This window comes from Heterodontus francisci, unplaced genomic scaffold (genome assembly GCF_036365525.1).
Source record: "Heterodontus francisci isolate sHetFra1 unplaced genomic scaffold, sHetFra1.hap1 HAP1_SCAFFOLD_174, whole genome shotgun sequence".
Lineage (NCBI taxonomy): Eukaryota > Metazoa > Chordata > Chondrichthyes > Heterodontiformes > Heterodontidae > Heterodontus > Heterodontus francisci.
In genome coordinates this window covers 2,328,992-2,348,530 of record NW_027141730.1, presented here as the reverse complement: position 1 = coordinate 2,348,530, position 19,539 = coordinate 2,328,992, and the positions used below count along the sequence as shown (strand labels likewise).

The following is a 19,539-nucleotide window of genomic DNA, read 5'->3' as shown; positions in this document are numbered from 1 at the left end:
AAAACTTGAGATTCAGAGTTTCATGCTTACATCGACTGAGCTCACCAGGCCTGAGACAGTGTCCCCGTCCTGTCTGTTATTGGACGGTGCAGCTGTTGCCTCCACCCCAGGGACTGAAGTTGTTCTGTAAACCATGAACCAGCTTCCTCTCAAATCCGAGGTTTATCAGTAAATCCGCTTAAAAAGCCCCAAAGTGTGATATATTCCTCTCACTCAACCAGAATAAAAGTTACATCTTTTGCTCTTTTTACCTTCCAAACATTGACTTCTATTTTTCTCAGCATTTATTTCTCTCTCTTTTTTATATTGTGCATTTCCTAATAAACATTTCATTTCAATTATTTATGAGGGATGAAATGAACAGAAGAGATTTTCTGCAATGGTACCAGGGGTGTGGGACAGAGTGAGTGGTTCGGATCTGGATTACACTGCCTGAGAGTGCTGGAGGCAGATTCAATCGTGGTTTTCAAAAGGGAATTGGATAAACAGCTGAATAGAGAAAATTTGCAGGGTTACAATGAAAGGGCAGAGGAGTGGAATTAGCTGATTTGCTCTTGCAAAGAGCTGTCATGGACATGATGGACTGAATGGTCTCCTTCTGTACTGTAACCATTTGATTCCTTGATTCTAACTCTGTCAAAGTTGTTCTGAACTTGCTCTGCTCCAAGGAGAACAACCCCAGCTTTTCCAGTCTGAAGTTATGAGGAACCATGGGGAACCCACTGTAAACCTTCCTCCAGACAGAAATACAACTGTTCACCAATACACTGTGACCCAGCTGTTCACAAAATACATCAATGATTCGGATGTGGGGACCAAATGTAGTATTTCCAAGTTCGCAGATGACACAAAACTAGGTGGGAATGTGTGTTGTGAGGAAGATGCAAAGCGGCTTCAAGGGGATTTGGACAGACTTAGTGAGTGGACAAGAAAGTGGCACATGGAATATAATGTGTAAAAATGTGAGGTTATCCACTTTGGTAGGAGGAACAGATGTGCAGATTATTTCTTAAATGGTAAGAGATTAGAAAGTGTAGATGTACAATGGGGCCTGGGTGTCCTTGTCAATAGGTGACTGAAAGCTAACATGCAGGTGCAGCAAGCAATTAGGAAGGCGAATGATATGTTCACCTCTATTGCAAGAGGATTTGAGTACAGGAGTAGTGAAGTCTTGCTTCAATTGAATATAACCTTGGTTGGTCTGTAGTTTGGAATACTGTGTGAAGTTATGTTCCCCTTACCTTAGGAAGGATATCATTGCTATAGAGGGAGTGCAATGAAGGTTCACCAGACTTGTTCCTGGGATGGCAGGACTGTCCTATGAAGAGAGACTGGGGAAACTGGGCCTGTATTCTCTAGAGTTTCAAAGAATGAGAGGTGATCTCATTGAAACTTACAAAATATTTAAAGGGATAGACAGGGTAGATGAAGTTTTTCCTCCGGTTGAGGAATCTAGAACCAGGGGACACAATTTCAACAGAAGGGGAAAGCCACTTAGGACAGAGACCAGGAGAAATTTCTTTACTCAGAGGGTTGTGAATCTTTGGAATTCTCTGCCCCAGAGGGCTGTGGAAGCTCAGTCATTGAGTATGTTTAAAGCAGAGATTGACAGATTTCTAAATACAAATGACATAGGGGATATGGAGATAGTGTGGGAAAAAGGCATTGAAGTGGATGATCAATCATCATCATATTGAATGGCGGGGTGGTCTCAATGGGCTGAATGGCCTACTCCTGCTTCTATGTTCCTATCAGTCTGCTAACTTCACACGCATGCTGTCATTGTCCCTTTTATTACATGGGCTTCAGTTTTACTGGCAGTCTAGTATGTGACATCATCAAGAAGGTTTTCAATAAGTTAAATAAGGAGAAATTGTTTCCAGTGGCAAAAGGGTCAGTAACCAGAGGATGTATTTATCAGGTGATTGAGAAAAGAACCAGAGGCGAAATGAGGAATGATTTTTTATACAGTGATGTGTTGTGATCTGGAATGCACTGTCTGATCAGGACTTGAAAGCAGATTCAGTAGTAACTTTGAAAAGCAATTGGGATAAATACTGGAAGGAAAATGTACGGATTACAGGAAAAAGCTGAGCAGCAGGACTAATTGGATAGCACAACCAAAGAGACAGCACTGACACAATGGACCAAATAGTCTCCTTCTTTGGGTATCAGTCTATGGTTTTATGAACATAATGTTGATACAATTCGCTGAGTTGGAAGGGAAGTGAACCCAGATTCCGGGTATTCTAAACACCAGACGCAAACCAACTGAACAAGCCTGTTGTTTAATGTCTGTTTTTCACACCAGCTTCTCCTCGCTCTTTCTGTGTTTCCAGCCTGGTCTGTTCCTCTGACCTTCATTCCTGACACTTTATTGAGAACGGCCAATTGGAATGGAATACATTGGAATGGATTTTTCTGTCGGCGGCTGACATGGAGGGCAGACTTCGCACATCCACACGGCAAGAAGGCATTTCAAGTATTTCTGAGTCCAATTGTCAGCAATTTTATTCACTGGATCCAATTGCACTAATAGCACACGGGAACCACGGGGCTTCAGAGCCTCGCCTGGTTAAAGGAGGTGACTGGGAGGTGGGAGCTGAGTGTTGGCTTCACTGGGAAGCTGTCGGGTGAGGTAGCGTAACTTGGCAGCAAGGGTGGAGGGGGAAAGGGCATCCGTAAACACTGTCAGGAGTTTGGGCCAATGTGCCAGCTCTGCAGGGGGAGCTACACCAGGGTGCCATTGAGGCAGTGCCACCTCAATGAGGGTAAATGTGAGTGGGTAAAGAGTGAGGTAAATGTGGCTGGGTGTTGTTTACTGTGAAGGCCTTGCAATCAGGGAGGGGCAACCTGTCATGGGCCTCATTCACCCTGGATTCGAGGCTCCCATTGAGGAGGAGTAGAGAGGGAGGGAGGGAAGGGCAGGCACCAGCAGGGCCACCACAGCAGCTTGGGTGCCCACAGGAAGGCCAGCCTCGAACAGGAGGCTGGAGAAGGAGGCAGAGGAACATGTCAGCCAAGGTTCAACTACCTACAGATGTCCGAGTGACAGTGTCTCCACAGACTGCACCTCTCCACGGAGGTTGTCACTGATCTCTCTGCCATGATGCAGCTGTGCCCCATGGGACTTGGTGGGCACCGGATGCCGGTGTCACTGAAGGTCACTGTGCCACTGAACTTCTGGATGACCAGATCATTGCGGGGATCCACTGGAGATATCTGTGGAATCTCACAGTCTGTGGTGAATCAGTGCATCAAGGAGGTCAGCAATGTCCTCTTCAGGAGGGCCGGTGACTATGTGCACATCGATCCAATCAGTCACGCTAAGAGGGCTATAGGATTCAGGGCCATCGCTGGATTTCCCCAGGTGTAGGGTGTCATTGACTGCACCCATGTGACCATCAAGGCTCCTGCAGACCAGCCAGCAGCCTTCAACAGGAAGGGCTTCCATTTGCTCAGTGTGTAACTGGTCTGTGACCATCACAAATTGATCCTACAGGTGTGTGCACAAATCCCGGGAAGCAGCAACAACGCCTGCATACCAAGGCAGTCGCAGGTGCCAGAACTTTTCCGTGGCCCCATGCGCTTTCTGAGATGGATCCTTGGAGACAAGGGCAACCCAGTGAGGACATGAGTACTGACGCCTGTGAGGAATCCACACAAGGATGCAGAGGAGAGGTACAAAACCTGCTGCGGGTCAACCCGAGTGACCATCAAGGAGGCCATTGGTCTCCTGAAGATGAGATTGAAGCGCCTGGATTGTTCCAGTGGAGTCCTTCAGTATGTCCCGGCGAGGGTCTCGTATATCGCGGTGGTTTGCTGTGCACAGCACAATCTGGCATTACAGAGGGGTGAGGTGTTGACTCGTGAGGAGATCATGGAGTGTGATGTCTCCTCTGATGATGAGGATGTGGAGGAGGATGCTGCTCAGGCAGTGCCAGATGAAGGACCTCAGGCACAGCAGGAAAGCCACCATGAGATACACACAAGGGAGACACGAGACACCCTTATACATTCACGTTTCCTTTGAGCCTTACCACCTTCTGGAACCAAGTCAATAAAGTCTTAGCTTTGATCAGCCCTGTTGTCACCTCCTTCCTTCTGCACTACAGCGCCCAGGTACATATCGCACAGTGGCAAGGCCGAAGCTTTGTGAACTCAGGGCTTGGTCCCTCACTTCCAGCCCCTTGGGAGGAAGGGTTTAAATGAAGTCCCAAAGGGCATCAACAATTAGAAGGAGACAGAGTGAGAGAACATCATTTCTTTATTCTGTGTGACACCAAACACAACCATATCCATCTGGAATGTACATTCACCCGTGAACCCCTCAGTGAATCTAGGTGCTCTTCTTAAATCTTTTCCAGGTGCTCCTACGTGGTGCTCCCCCTGCTCTGTCAGCTGAGGTGGAGACAGGCTGCTGACCTTGCTGCCCCATGGCTTGGGATGACATTGGTGGCCGTCCTCTGGCTGCCTGAGGCCTGGAGGGCCCCGGCACACTCAGGGCCTCCTGCACAGGTACAGGGACCCCCCTCTGTCATCGAGGATGATGGAGGCACTGGCACCACTGGTGTCACTGGCAGAGGGGCTTTGGAGCTACTGTCCACCCCAGGAGCACCCTGAGAGGAGACCCCAGATGTAGCAGCCAGCTGCTCCTCCCCCTTATAAGACACACTTGTACCTCCCTGCTGACCTGAGAGGGACGTGGACCTGGTGGAGAATTCAGGTGCCTCGTCCCCCCTCTCACCTTGTCACCGCTGGATGGAGCTCATGGACAAAGTGATGGAGTGCAGGTCTGCGAACATCTCTGGCAGCCACTGATTGATCGGCTGGATCTGGCTCTCCATGAGAGTCACCAATCTCTCAATGGAGGAAGCCAGACACACCCCCATCAGAGACAGTGCAGCACCCAAGGCATGGATGGACTCCTCCACCATCCTTGTTTGGGTACACATAGCCTCTGGCAACTCTGCCAGATGTTACCTGACCTCTCGCTGCAGCTGCGGTATTTCCCGTGTTGCTGGTGACACCAGAGGCATGTCATCAGCCTGAGGCTCAGTGTGGGCCTGGCCTCCCACAGACCACCAACTGTCAGTGGCCTCGGCTGTCACAGCCTCCGTCAGCTGCCCGGGCCTGCCTGTGATGTGCTCATCAGTTTGCGTGAGCGTTTCTGTTCTGGTGGAGGGTGCAGGGGAATGATGTGATGGTGCACCATCTGAGGCTCCCTCCTCCTCCTCAGACGTGTCCGGCTGTCTCCCAGTCTCTCCAGCGCTTTGCTTTTGTCGTTCATCCGGGCCTTCATGAGAAAACAGGGACATTGAAGGGTTACGGTCTGCCCATCGTGACATTCCAACCACCCCTACTGTGCAGCTCCATTGATGCAGTGGTGAACAGATGAGCAGTGTGGCTCCTTTGCAGCGGATGCTCCCTTGTGCCCCAGGAGATGTTCACTCACTCTCTTGGGTAGATGCCCCTGTCTCTCCATCAGCTATGGAGCAGCTGCTTTGCTGCCCTGCCTGTTCCATGGCCTCCTCCTCCATCGGGATGAGGACATGGAGAAAAGGCACTCCACCGCCAGTCTTGACACGCTCTTTCCAATTGTGGGATGTCTTCGCCTGCAGACACAATGATGAACAAAGTTAGTCTCCCAGCTGGGACATGCCCAACATCTCTGATGGTGATAGTCCAGCAGTCCATGATGTGGACACACATATGCCTCCTGCATGCGGCCCCTCTCGAGGGACTGTGTGAGGTTATATAATGACTGACGTGTGCCTCTCCTGCTGCCCTTCCCCAATACACATGACTGGGTGGTCACTCCCTTTCCACTAAACATTCCCTCTCACTCTGCCACATGTAATGTCCAAAGGGTCCAAAGTGTTTTGAGTTGTCGCCTGAGCAACCTGGATCAGGTCATTGACCCACTTCCTGCACTGGATCCATGTCCTGGGGGTGAACCCATGGCTGCTGACCTCACCTACTATCTCCAGCCAGCTTTGCTTGGTCAGGTGGACAGGTCTCCACCTCCCAACCCTGGGGAAGAGGATCTTGCACCTTTCTCTTGCCACTTGGAGGAGAACCTGCAGGGAGGCATCGCTAAACCGTGGCACCATGGTCACTGCAGGCTCGCATTCAGCTCCTTACCCATCAGGCAACAGAGGCAGCAGAACGGGTCCTGGGGCATCAGAGGCAGCAGAACTGGTCCTGGGACAGCAGAGGGCTCTCAGGAAGACACTCCTTTAAACCAGGCAGCAGTGAATGCAGGGCTGGCAGCCCTTTAAATATGGTGCCAGCACCTGCCGTTGTGTCAGATGTCAGTGCCATCGGCACCTCGTTCCCTGCCTCTGGTCCTTGTTTACATAGGCCCCACGCCTCCCCTTCATTAATTTGTCGGCTGCTCCGTGATCGGAGTCGGTCGGCCACATTTCACTCGTGTGGTGACGACACCCGCTTCCGGTGCCTCTGCCGAGAGCCGCACCGTTAGTTTAAAATTCAGCCCATGGGGTCAAGAGTGGAAAATCTCCCCTCTGATTCTCTCTACTTAAAATGAAGGAGACACCAAATTAAAACTGATGAAACCAGGGATTGTATCCTGGTTCTTCAATCTAGTGTTCTCCCAACTGAGCTATTCCATCCTCACTGTGAGCTCATCTTCATTGGAGACAAATATAACTCCAGGTGGAATTTCCCCACCCGTTCATTCCTCACTTCAGGGGAATGGGACCCGACCAGATCGCGGAACTCAGATTATGTTAATGTTCTGCTCTTGATATCTTCATATTATTTTGCGTTTGAGCCACTTTTAATCAGGTTCACGGACAAATTCTTCTATCATCCCTTCTCCCACATTCTCTCTCTCTCATTCATTCTTTATTCCTCACAATCCAGAAAGGGTTAGGAATCAGAGCTCACCCCCAAACCCTCTGCACACAGACCTCTGTCTGTCACCCTGTTTGCTCCAAGATCCAAGAGACCAGTCAATAAATTACACTCTTTATAAACACAGTGTTGGACACAGAGTTAAATACACTGAAGTCTTTTGAAAAAAGTTCATCTTACGGGCTGTGTTACTGAGCCCACAGAGCAGGACAGGCCCAGGCTCCAGCCCCAGCCCCACCTGGGCTGTGTTCGCTGATGTCACCTGGTGTGATACTGAGCCACATGGAGCAGGAAAGGGCCTGGTTGTATTCATGGCCTGTGTTGAGTTAACTGAACCCACCCAATGTTGTAGGAGCCACACAGAACAGAATGGGCCCAGGCTCCTTCCTCAGCCTGAGGGATGATAGTTCTTATCACACGGTGTTGTACAGAGCCCCACACAGAACAGGAAAATCCCAGGCTCCATCCCCGGCCTGTGGTATTTTACTTCATCACACCTGGTATGGTACGGAGCCCCCAGAGCAGGAAAGATCCAGCTTCCATCTCCAGCCTGTGCTGAATTAGCTGATCTGACCTGGTTGGCACTGAACCACAATCAGGGGAGGATGGGCCGAGGCTCCCTGGCCTGTGGTGTGTTAGTTATTCTCATTTGGTGAGGTACTGAGCACTATATAGAGCAGGAAGGGCCTGTGCTCAGTGAGCTGATCTCACCTTGTGCCTTCCTGAGACCCACACACAGAGCAGGACAGGCTTAGGCCTCATCCCCGGCCTGTGCTCAATTAGCGGATCTCAGCCAAAAGATTTTGATAAGGTTCCACACAAGAGGCTTCTCTATAAGATTAAAGTCCCTGGTATCAGTGGTAATATATTGATCTGGATTGGGAACTGACTGGCACGACGTAGGCAGAAAGTAGTTACAGATGGATCTATATCTGTTTGGAGACCAGTTACCAGTGGTGTCCCACAGGGATCGGTGTTGGGTCTGTTGCTCTTTATTATTTTTATTAATGATCTGGATGTAGGTGTAGGGGGCACCATCTGTAAATTTACAGATGATTTGAAGATCTCTGCGAGTGTTCAGACTGTAGACGATGCTCGCCTGTTTCAGGCTGATCTTAATGTGTTGGGAGATTGGGTTCATGACTGGTAAATGATGTTTAATTTGGGTAAGTGCAGTGTTATTCATGTGGACAGGACGAATGCTCAACATTCATACACCCTTCAGGGAAAAACATGAAAGCAGGTAGAGAAAGAAAATAATTTTGAGCAGAGATCTGGATGTTCTAGTGCACAGATCTCGAAAGGTACAGCATCAATGCTGTGAAGTGATAGCTGGAGCAAATAGGGGGTTGGGCTGCATTCAGAGGATAATTGCATATAAGATGGGGCATATTCTTTCATGGGATGTGAGCGACACTGGCAAGGCCAGAATTTGTTACCCATCCCTAATTGTCCTTGACAAGATGGCGGTGAGCTCCCTTCTTGAATTGCTGCACTCCAAATGGTGTAGGTACACCCACAGTGCTGTTAGGAAGGGAGATCCAGGATTTTGACCCAACATCAGTGAATGAACAGCGATATTGTTGCTGATCAGATGGTGTGTGACTTGAAGGGGAACTTGCAGAAGGTGGTGTTTCCATGCATCCGCAGCCCTTGTCCTTCAAGGTGGTGGAGGTCTTCGGTTTGGAAGGTGTTTTTGAAGGAGCCTTGGTGAGTTGCAGCAGTGCATCTGGTAGATGGTACACACGACTGCCACTGTGCGTCAGTGGTGAAGGGAGTGAATGTTTAAGGTGGTGAATGGGGTGACAATCAAGGCAGCTGCTTTGTCCTGAACAGTGTCGAGTTTCTGGAGTATTGTTGGAGCTGCACTCATCCTGGCTTGTGCCTTATAGATGGTGGACAAGTTTGGAGAGTCAAATATCACAAAATTATTACAGTGCAGAAGGAGGCTATTCGGCCCATTGTCTCTGCATAGAATCATTGAACATAGAAAGTTTACAGCACAGGAAGGCCAAGAATCGGGCAACCCAGCGGAATCCCATTGTCCAGCATTTGGACCGTAGCCCTGCAGGTTCAGGTACTTGAGGTGCACATCCAGACTCCTCTTAAATGAGTTGAGGGTTTCTGCCTCAACTACCCTTATAGGCAGTGAGTTTCAGACCCCTCGCACCCTCTGGGTGAAAAAACGGTTCCTCATCTCCCCTCTAATCGTTCAACGAATCATTTTAAATCTATGCCCCTTAGTCATTGACCTCCCTGCTAAGGTAAATAGACCCTTCCCATCCACTCTATCCAGACCCCTCACAATTTTATACATTTCAATCAAATCTCCCCTCAGCCTCCTCTATTCAACCCCAGCCGATCCAATCTTTCCTCATCGTTGCATTTTTCCAGAGCTGGCAACATCCTCGTAAATCTCCTCTGTAACCTCTCTCGTGCAATTACATCCTTTCTGTAATGAGGTGACCAGAACTGCACACAGAACTGAAGTTGTGGCCTAACTAATGATTGATACAGTTCCAGCATAACCTCCCTGCTCTGATATTCTCTACCTCTGCTAATAAAGGAAAGGATTCCATAAGCCTTCTCAACCAACTTATCAACCTGTCCTGCTACTTTCAGGGATTTGTGGACATTCACTTCAAGGTCCCTCACTTCCTCTAGACCTCTCAGTATTCACCCATTAATTGTGTATTCCTTTGCCGTGTTTGACCTCACCAAAGGCATCACCTCACACTTCTCCAAGTTGAATTCCATTTGCCACTTTTCTGCACACCTGACCAGTCCATTTTTCCAGCTCTCCTAATGAGCATTTCACCTCGTGCCTTGAGCTGAATTATTCATTGCAGAATTCTCACTGTCTGTTTTACCTTTGGTGCCACAGTATTTATATGAATGGTCCAGTTAAGCTTGTGTCTATGGTTACCCCCAGGATGTTGATGGTGGGGGGGATTCAGCGATGGTAATGCTGTTGATCGTCAAAGGGAGATGGTTACATTCTCTCTTGTTGGAGATGTTCATTGCCTGGTACTTATGTGGTGTGAATGTTACTTGCCACTTAGCAGCCCAAGTCTGAATGTTGTCCAGGTCTTGCTGCTTCTGGACACGGACTCCTTCAGTATCTGAGATGTCCCGAATTTGTCCTTTTATGAAACCTTGGTCAGGCCTCACTTGGAATATTGTATCCAGTCTTGGTCTCCTCACATGATGGGTGCTATTGAGGCTTTTGACAGGGTACAGAGGAGAGACATTAAACTAATTCCCAGTGTAAGACATCTTCGCTTTCAAGTTAGACTAAAAGAGTTGGAACCCTACACCTTAGAGAAACCTAGACTGAGGGGTGATCCAATTGAGGTTCAAAGTAATGAAGGGTCCAATTTAGCATGGGAGAGGAGTCATAATTGTATATTGTAAAAGGCCAGATGTCACCCGGATCACATTAAATTTCATTTTCAGCAACAAGTTAATGAACCAGGAGGGCTGAGTGGTTAAGGTGTTGGACTTAAAATCCAATGAATATATGTCTGTGTGTGTTTGAACCCCACTCCTGGTATCTGTGCCGGCCAAATATTACTTGTTGTTTCCCTGACTTTTGCCTTGCACCATCATCTCTTCTGTCATTTAATCACTCCTGCCTTCCAACCGATCACAGCTTCCTATTATTTGCCCCAGCACCGTTCCTTGTCTCTGCACTTGCTTATAAGCTGGGAAACCTTGAACTTAATCTCCTCTGTCCCCTCATAATGACCTTCTCATCTTTCCTGAACTGTGGTTCCTCACAGGATCCGCTGCCTCTCCGACTCCCCTCCAGGGGAAACTGAAGGCCCTGAGCCTGGGTCTTGCTTTCTACGCTTGCTGGTAGTTGAGTCCTTGCATGTCTAGACTCCTCCAGGAAGGGCTTGCCATAATCTTCCAATCTTCCCTGGATAAGGGGATTGGAGAGTGGCAAGTGACACCCTTATTCAAGAAAGGGTGTAAGGACAGTCCAAGCAACTCCATGCCAGTTAAGTTAACATCAATGCTGGGTAAGGTTTCAGAAATGATAATCAGGGAAAATATCAATGGACATTTAGAGAGGTTTGAGTTAATTAAGGATATCCAGCATGGATTTGTAAAAGGCAGATCATGCTTCACTAATCTAATTGAATTTTTTGATGAAGGAGCAGAGAAGTTTGATGAAGGAAATGCAGTGGATGTTGTTTCTATGGATTTTACGAAAGCATTTGATAAGGTATCACATAAAAGGCTGGTTAACAAAATTGAGGCTCATGGAATAGGAGGGTCAGTGTCCAATTGGTTTAAAAATTGGATTAAGGGCAGAAACAAGCAAGTTGTAGTAAATGGTTTCTTTTCAGACTTGGGGATGGTCGACAGTGGTGTTCCCCGAGGGTCAGTGCTGGGATCACTGCTTTTCTTGCTATGTATAAAATATGTGGATCTTGGAATACGGAACAGAATCTCAAAATTTGCTGACAATACCAAACTTGGAGGTGAGGCAAACAGTGAGGATGATATGAACCGCCTGCAATAGGACATAGATAGGCTAGCAGAATGAGCAGAGAGGTGACGGATGGAATTTAATACTGTTAAGTGTGAGGTGATGCATTTTGACAGAAGGAATAGGGAGAGGCAATATATCCTTAATGGCACAGTTCTAAAGAGTGTTCAGGGACAGAGGGACCTGGGGATGCATGTGCATCGATCTTTGCAGGTAGCAGGGCATATTGAGAGAGTAGTAGTAAAATATATGGCATCTTGGGCTTTATACAAACATACAAGCATACGAACATATGAATTAGGAGCAGGAGTAGGCCACTCGGCCCTTCCAGCCTGCTCCGCAATTCAATAATTTCATAGCTGAACTGATGACCCACATTTCCAGCTACCCCTGACCACCCCCTTGCTTATCAAGAATCTATCTACATCTACCTTAAAAATATTCAAAGACTCTGCTTCCACTGCGTTTTGAGGAAGAGAACTGCAAAGACTCACAACCCTCTAAGAGAAAAAAATTCTCCTCATCTCTGTCTTAAATGGGCAACCCCATATTTTTAAACAGTGACCCCTAATTTTAGATTCTCCCACAAGAGGAAACATCCTTTGTACATCCACCCTGTCAAGACCCTCAGGATCTTATGTGTTTCAATCAAGTTGCCTCTTACTCTTCTAAAATCTGGTGGATACAAGCCAAGCCTGTCCAATTTTTCCTTGTAAGACAGCCCACCATTCCAGGTATTTGTCCAGTAAACCTTGTCTGAACTGCCTCCAATGCATTCACATCCTTCCTTAAATAAGGAGACCAGTTCTGTAGACAGTACTCCAGATGTGGTCTTACCAATGCCCTGTATAGCTGAAGCATAACTTCCCTACTTTTGTATTCAATTCCCCTCGCGATAAACACGAGCATTCTATTAGCTTTCCTAATTACGTGCTGTACCTGCATACTAACCTTGTGCGATTCATACACGAGGACACCCAGATCCCTCTGCATCTCAGGGCTCTGCAATCTCTCACCATTTAGATAATATGCTTCTTTTTTATACTTCCCGCCAAAGTGGACAATTTCACACTTTCCCACATTTTACTCCATTTGCCAGGTTGTTGCCCACTCACTTAACCGATCTACATCTCTTTGTAGCCCCCTTATAAGAACATAAGAAATAGGAGCAGGAGTAGGCCATTCAGTCCCCAAAGCCTTCCCCACCATTTAATAAGATCAGGGATGATTTGCCCCAGACCTCAACTCCTCTTTCGTGCCAGCTCCTCATAGCCCTCAACTCCCCAATATTTCAAAAATCTATCTACCTCCTCTTTAAATGCTTTCAGTGATTTAGCCTCCACAACTCTCTGGGTAGAGAATTCCAGACATTCACTACCCTCTGAGAGAAGAAATTCCTTTGCATCTCAGTTTTAAATGACTGTCCCCTTATTCTGTAACTATGTCACCTAGTTTGAGATTCCCCCACTAGTGGAAACATCTACCCTGTCAAGCCCCCTCAGAATCTTATACATTTCAATAAGATCACCCTTATTCTTCTAAACTTTAATGTATAAAGGCCTAACTTGTTAGCCATTCTTGATAAGTCAACCCCTTTCTCCCAGGAATCAGCCGAGTGAATCTCTGTTGACTGTATCCAATGCCAATATATCCTTTCTTAAATACGGGGACCAAAACTGTACACAGCACTCCAGGTGTGGCCTCACCAACACCCTGTACAGCTTTAACAAGACTTCCCTATTTTTAAACTCCAGCCCCCTAGCAATAAAGGCCAAAATTCCATTTGCCCTCTTAATTACTTGCTGCACCTGCATGCTAACTTTTTGTGTTTCAATCACAAGAACACCCAGATCCCTCTTTTTTGGAGTCTCTGTCTATTTATATAAGAGTCTGCATTTTGATTCTTCCGACCAAAGTGTATGACCTCACACTTTCCTACATTAAACTCCATCTGCCAAGTTTTTGCCCACTCACTCAACCTATCTATATCCCCTTGGAGATTCCTTATGTCTTCATGACAACATGCCCTACCTATTTTTGTATCATCAGCAAATTTGGATATATTACACTCTGCCCCCTCCTCCATGTCATTAATATAGATAGTAAATTATTGAACCCCAAGCACTGATCCTTGTGGCACTCCACCAGTCACATCCTGCCAATGAGAAAATGGCCCATTTATGCCTACTCTTTGTTTCAAGGAATTGGTAACTCGTGTGTGCATCATCACTTCAGGAATTGATGTCATACAGTATGTGACACAGAGTAGGAGATGGGATGATCCCCGGTAAGATGGGCCTGTAATACTCTCCTGTAAATTGTATATTGTATTGTCAGTCTTCAATAAAAAAGTCAAATTATTTGTTGGCGTTGATCAGTGTGTGATTGGTAAGTCTGTGTGAAGAACAGGGGTTGGCAACATGTCTGTTCATGGACACCAGTGTCCACGTTAAAACAGTTCGGTCCGTGACTGATAATTTCAGGGATGAGAAATTTCCCATTGGCTTCTTCTTCCAGACCAGTCTGACTTTCAATCAAATCGCAGCCGTCAGTTTCACAGCTGACAGGTCCTGAGAGCAGAGACAACGTTTCAGAACCTCGGACAAGTTCGGAGCTTTCCGGCAGTTCTGATTTCATTTAAAAGCCCTCCAGAAAAACCCGAAATTGTCCGAGTTTCGGAAGTGCTGTCTCTGCTCAAAGCACCTGTCAGCTGTGAAACTGACGGCTGCGATTTTAAAAAAAAGACTAACCATAAAGCTGAGAGTTCTCGCTCTCTGCAACTGTCAGAGAGAGGGAGAGAGAGAGAGGAGAGTAAGAGGGAGAGAGGGGACCGGGGGTGGGTGTCGGCAGAGAGAGAGGGGCAGAGAGAGAAAGGACAACCTGAAAGGTTTACCCCGTATCCTTCGATTAAGACCCCTGGTTCTGGACTCACACCCAAATCCCATGAACGAATAAAAAAAGTCACAACTGTGATTGGCTCTTGTTGCGGACTCTGGTTAATAGACAATATTCGGAGCGACGGTCCCAGACTGTTTAACACTGACTGAGCTGAGAAAATACAACTCACCCCCGAGAATCCGCAGCACAGACTGAGCGGAGGGGAAAACCTGTCCTGGGAACTCTACATTCAGGGAACAGTTTGTCCTGTGAATATGCAGATGTGAAGATTGTGGAAGAGAGATTGTATTAAAGGGGAGGGCGGGTTAGTCTGAAGCCACAGTGTTTGTGGGTCCGCTCTCATCGCCGGATTTCAGAGTCATTCTTGTGTAAAATCAAATGATTTTCCAGTCAAAGAACCGCCCTGCTCCCTGCTCAGCCCCAAAGTGGGAATTCGGGATCATTTTTTTTTATTTCAAGATTTCAGTTGAAAAGTAGAGAACATGTCAGCGAGGGGTGAGAGAGGGCGGTCAGTGCAGCAATAAAACCAGGTGAAATGGAAAATGGAGTCCTCAATCCTAGTGAAAGCTTTTCAACAGCAAACATACTGGAGTGAGAGACAGGAAAGATCTAGTCTGGAAGTCTGGAGTCTCTGAATTTCAATGGAATTGGAGAGTTTGTGAGGAGATAGAAACACAGAGAGACAGCAGGAGCCGGGAGCTGACAGCAGCTTGTCTCCGCCCCGTCCTCTCTCTGCCTTGAAGTTGCTCTGTGCCACCATCACCGGCTTCATTTCTGACCCAGTTCACATTGACAGAGAGAATTTGTGCAGAGTCCCGGACATAACCGATCGTGCAGCCGCCCAAACGGCTCCTCCAGCCGCCGCCGCCGCCCAAGCCAAGACCCCCAAGAAGAAGAAGGCGGCTCCCCGGAACAAGCCAGCCGGTCTGCCGTTGGGCGAACAGATCCTCAAGATTGTGCCGGCTTTCAGCGATCGCAAGGGGATGTCCCTGTCCGCCATAAAGAAGGCTCTGGGTAGCAGCGGTGTCGATGTGGAGAAGCTCAGGACCCAGATCAAGCAAAGTATCAAGAGGAATGTGAACAAAGGCTCCCTGGTGCAGAGCAAGGGACAGGGAGCCTCCGGCTCCTTCAAAATCAGCAAGAAGGAAAACCCAGGGAAAAGTGGGAAAGAAGGTGAAGAAACCAGCAGACAAGAAATCTTTAGTGAAGAAACCAGCAGACAAGAAATCTTTAGCGAAGAAACCAGCCGACAAGAAATCTTCAGTGAAGAAACCAGCAGACAAGAAGTCTTTAGTGAAGAAACCAGCAACCAAGAAATCGTTCGTTAGAAACCAGCAGACAAGAAATCATTGGTGAAGAAACCAGCAGCCAAGAAAGTGACAACAAAGAAAGTAACAGCCAAGAAAACGAGCAGCAAGGCGGCGGCAACGCCAAATAAGGCGGTGAAGAAAGCAACGTTTCAGAAAAAGTCTCCTGCGAAGAAGGTCAAAAAAGGCAAGAGTGCGGCGGGCGGAAAGGCGCTGAAGAAAGTGCAGACATGGAAGAGCAAGGTCAAGCCGAAAGCAGCGAAGGCTCAGAAAGCAGGGTCTGGAAAGAAGTGAAAGAGCACGGAAAACTTGTAAACATCTGAACACAAAGGCTTTTCTCAGAGCCACCCACATCTCTCAGGAAAGAGCTGATCCCCTGATCAAATGATCCCTGTCCCGGCCCCGCCTGCAGATTCCACATGGAAATGATTTGGAGCAAATTCAGGATCCCTGATGACTCCCCTCCACCCAGCCCTTTCCCCACTCTCTGTAATAAAACAGAAGGATGTCCGGCCCTCACTCTAACTGGAGATGTGTTCGGTGCAGTCTCAGTTCACAAATTCAGGGGGAGAGTCCTGTAAGGTAGCTCGGTCACTCTGACTGAAACCGCCAGTTCCCCGGGGCTGCAGCCACTGACACTGCGGTGAGAGGATCCCCGACTCTATCCTGTCGCCGGGGGAACAAACAACTTTGTGTCCGGAGAAGAGGGAGGGCTGGGGAGAAGGTACATCTTAAAGTGCTGCAGTGGACTCAGCTCCTGTGTGTGCACAACTGTCACTGATTCCGTCCTCTGGGAACAGTGCGGTCTAAACAGATCAGGTCAGGAGAGAAACACACAGCCCGAGAATGGCCTCTTTCTTCCTGCATTTACTCTGTTCTGGTTGCAGATTCTCATTGAGAAGCGGCGCTCAGATCACCAGAGAGAAAAAAAAAACTCAATTCAAACTGTCCAAATGAAAAACAGAGAATTAACCCGGACACTTCCATTATTAAATTAATTCATCAGCTCCGAACCAGTTCCCGTTAATGTACCGGGATGCTCTTGGGATTTATAAAATCGAAGGCAGCGGGATTTATTAAATTGTTGATTCTACACCCTGTAGTTCACTTCTTCACTTAACTGGAGGGGGAGATGTGTGAGCAGAGAAACAGAGCGAAATCCAGAGAGGGAACTGAAAAGACACCTGGACAGATGTGAAACAGGTCAATCCACTGTTACAATAACTCCATCTCTGATTCCCTCCTGACAGTAATCAGTCCTTTCACAGAGACTGTGGGTGGCTCTGAAAAGAGCCTTTGGTTTATTTGTTGACATTTTGGCCGCTTTACTTTTTCTGGGAGCTCTGAGCGCTGGTTTTCTTGGGCAGCAGCAAGGCCTGGATATTAGGCAGCACCCCGCCCTGAGCGATGGTCACTCCTCCCAGCAGCTTGTTGAGCTCCTCGTCGTTGCGGACGGGCAGTTGCAGGTGTCTGGGAATGATGCGGGTCTTCTTGTTGTCCCGGGCCGCGTTGCCGGCCAGCTCGAGGATTTCAGCGGTCAGATACTCGAGCACAGCAGCCAGATAGACCGGGGCTCCGGCACCCACACGCTCAGCATAGTTACCCTTTCTCAGGAGCCTGTGAACACGGCCCACCGGGAACTGCAGTCCAGCCCGGGAGGAGCGAGACTTGGCCTTGGCCCGAGCTTTCCCGCTGGTCTTTCCTCTTCCAGACATTTCCTCAATCTCACAAATACTTTCACAAAGAATGGTTAATTTCCTTAGCATTAATCATAGCCAATAGGCGGTCAGGATGGCCGAGCGGTCGAAGGCGCTGCGTTTCGGTCGCAGTCTCTATGGGAGGCGTGGGTTCAAATCCCACTTCTGACACCTTGTGTTTTGACTGCACTGGAGGCGTTTGGGAGCAGCGGTGAAGAGCAAAGAGAAAGCAGGAAAGAACATGGACAAGCAAAATAACAATGGACCCAAAGATGTTGCATCAAAACATTAGAGTAAGAGGCAACTAAGCAAACAGCAGGGCACAGAAAAGATCAAAAGTGTAACCTTTGTATCGTGGTGGAAGATGTTGCCAATATCCTTAATGAATAGTTTACTGTCTTCTCAAATGAGAGGGTGATGCAGATATTGTTATGAAGGAGGAGGAGTGTGAAGTCTTGGACGTGATAACTTCAGGAGAGAGGCAGTCTTAATTGGATGAACATCCTTGAATGTGGATAAATCACCAGGACCAGATGAAATGTACCTCAGGCTGTTGAATGAAGCCAGGGAAGAAATAGTGGAAGGTCTGACCATCGTTTTCCAGAGGATTGGAGGTCTTGTAACATTGCAATAAAAGCAATTACGATGCAGATCAAGCATGGCTGAGCCTTGAGAGTAGAGAAACAGGGCTGAATTCCCTGAACCAGTGCTACAGCTTTCAGAATAGAAGGAGCCTATACAAACCTGATGGGTTCCACTTAAACAAAAGAGCTGGAGGTGTTGACAGTCAGAACAGATAAAATGTGCAGGAGTGTTTGAAGCAGATTCTGTGTGGTTACTGTAGTTGTACTATGGAGTTATTTCAAGGAGGTGATTCTGAATGTAATGGATCAACGTGGACCCACCCAAGGCAAAGGTCACTGAAAGTGGCAACGCAGGTGGATAAGGTAGTCAAGAAGGCATACGGCATGCTTGCCTTCATCGGTCGGGGCATAGAGTATAAAAATTGGCAAGTCATGTTGCAGCTGTACAGAACCTTAGTTAGGCCACACTTAGAATATTGCGTGCAATTCTGGTCGCCACACTACCAGAAGGATGTGGAGGCTTTGGAGAGGGTACAGAGGAGGTTTACCAGGATGTTGCCTGGTCTGGAGGGCATTAGCTATGAGGAGAGGTTGGAAAAACTCGGATTGTTTTCACTGGAACGACGGAGGTGAAGGGGCGACATGATAGAGGTTTACAAAGTTATAAGCGGCATGGACAGAGTGGATAGTCAGAAGCTTTTTCCCAGGGTGGAAGAGTCAGTTATTAGAGGACATCGGTTTAAGGTGCGAGGGGCAAAGTTTAGAGGGGATGTGCGAGGCATGTTTTTTACACAGAGGATGGTGAGTGCCTGGAACTTGCTGCCAGGGGAGGTGGTGGAAGCAGATACGATAGCGACGTTTAAGAGACATCTTGACAAATACTTGAATTGGAAGGGAATAGAGGGATATGGGCCACGGAAGTGCAGAAGGTGTTAGTTTAGGCAGGCATCAAGATCGGCGCAGGCTTGGAGGGCCGAATGGCCTGTTCCTGTGCTGTACTGCTCTTTGTTCTTTGTTCTAAGCTTCCCTGTGGTCCAGCCTGGTTGAATGGAACTGAAGCAATCAAATCATCCAGAAGAGGAAAAGATATATAAGGCCATGAAAGCACAGAATTCAGATGGATGCAATACCAGATGGTATGGCAAGAGTGTAAAACAGCAACAGACTGGTGAATAAAACTTTCCCATTGAATAAGACAAGAAAAGAGAAGGGTAATAATAGTGTCAGAGGTGAGTTGTGACACTATTCACATTCCACCTTGATCTGAATAGGACTGTTGAAGGGAGTGATTGAGAAGAATAGAGGAGAAATGAAAAGAAAGGAGAAATAAACAAAAGGTCTTTTGATTTTAGAATGCTTGTTTTTGGAAATGACAGACTGTAAAGTGTGTGTGTCAGAAGATATAGAGCGAAGTTGGGTGTGACAAGATCACAGGAAAGTTGTGCCCTGAGACAAGGTGTGTGTTGACAGGAAAGCTGCTTTCTTTTGCACAAAATGTAATTTATTCATATAATTTGTGCAATTACATTGCAAAGCAGTTCAATTTTAATATTACATAAGGTACAATACAGATCAGTTTCCTTCAATAATGTACATGAGGTATCTCACTATCCCTGCCTGCACAGGTTATATTTACAGTATTTACATTGCACATCAAACATTCTCTGGTGCACACA

The 19,539-nt window shown here is 47.4% G+C and overlaps 1 protein-coding gene and 1 non-coding gene across 2 annotated transcripts in view; one reads left to right on the top strand and one right to left on the bottom strand.

Moving 5' to 3' along the window:
- LOC137364572 (histone H2A-like) overlaps positions 1-17,297 on the bottom strand; it is a 185,839-nt gene extending 168,542 nt beyond the window's left edge. The window contains exon 1 of the mRNA XM_068027694.1: positions 16,929-17,297. Coding sequence (XP_067883795.1) covers positions 16,929-17,297 — 369 coding nt within the window. The remainder of the gene's footprint in view (positions 1-16,928) is intronic.
- A 70-nt stretch (positions 17,298-17,367) lies between these two features.
- Positions 17,368-17,450, top strand: trnar-ucg (transfer RNA arginine (anticodon UCG)). The gene has a single exon. It is a non-coding gene; the product is annotated as a tRNA-Arg (tRNA).
- The last annotated feature ends 2,089 nt before the right edge of the window (positions 17,451-19,539 follow it).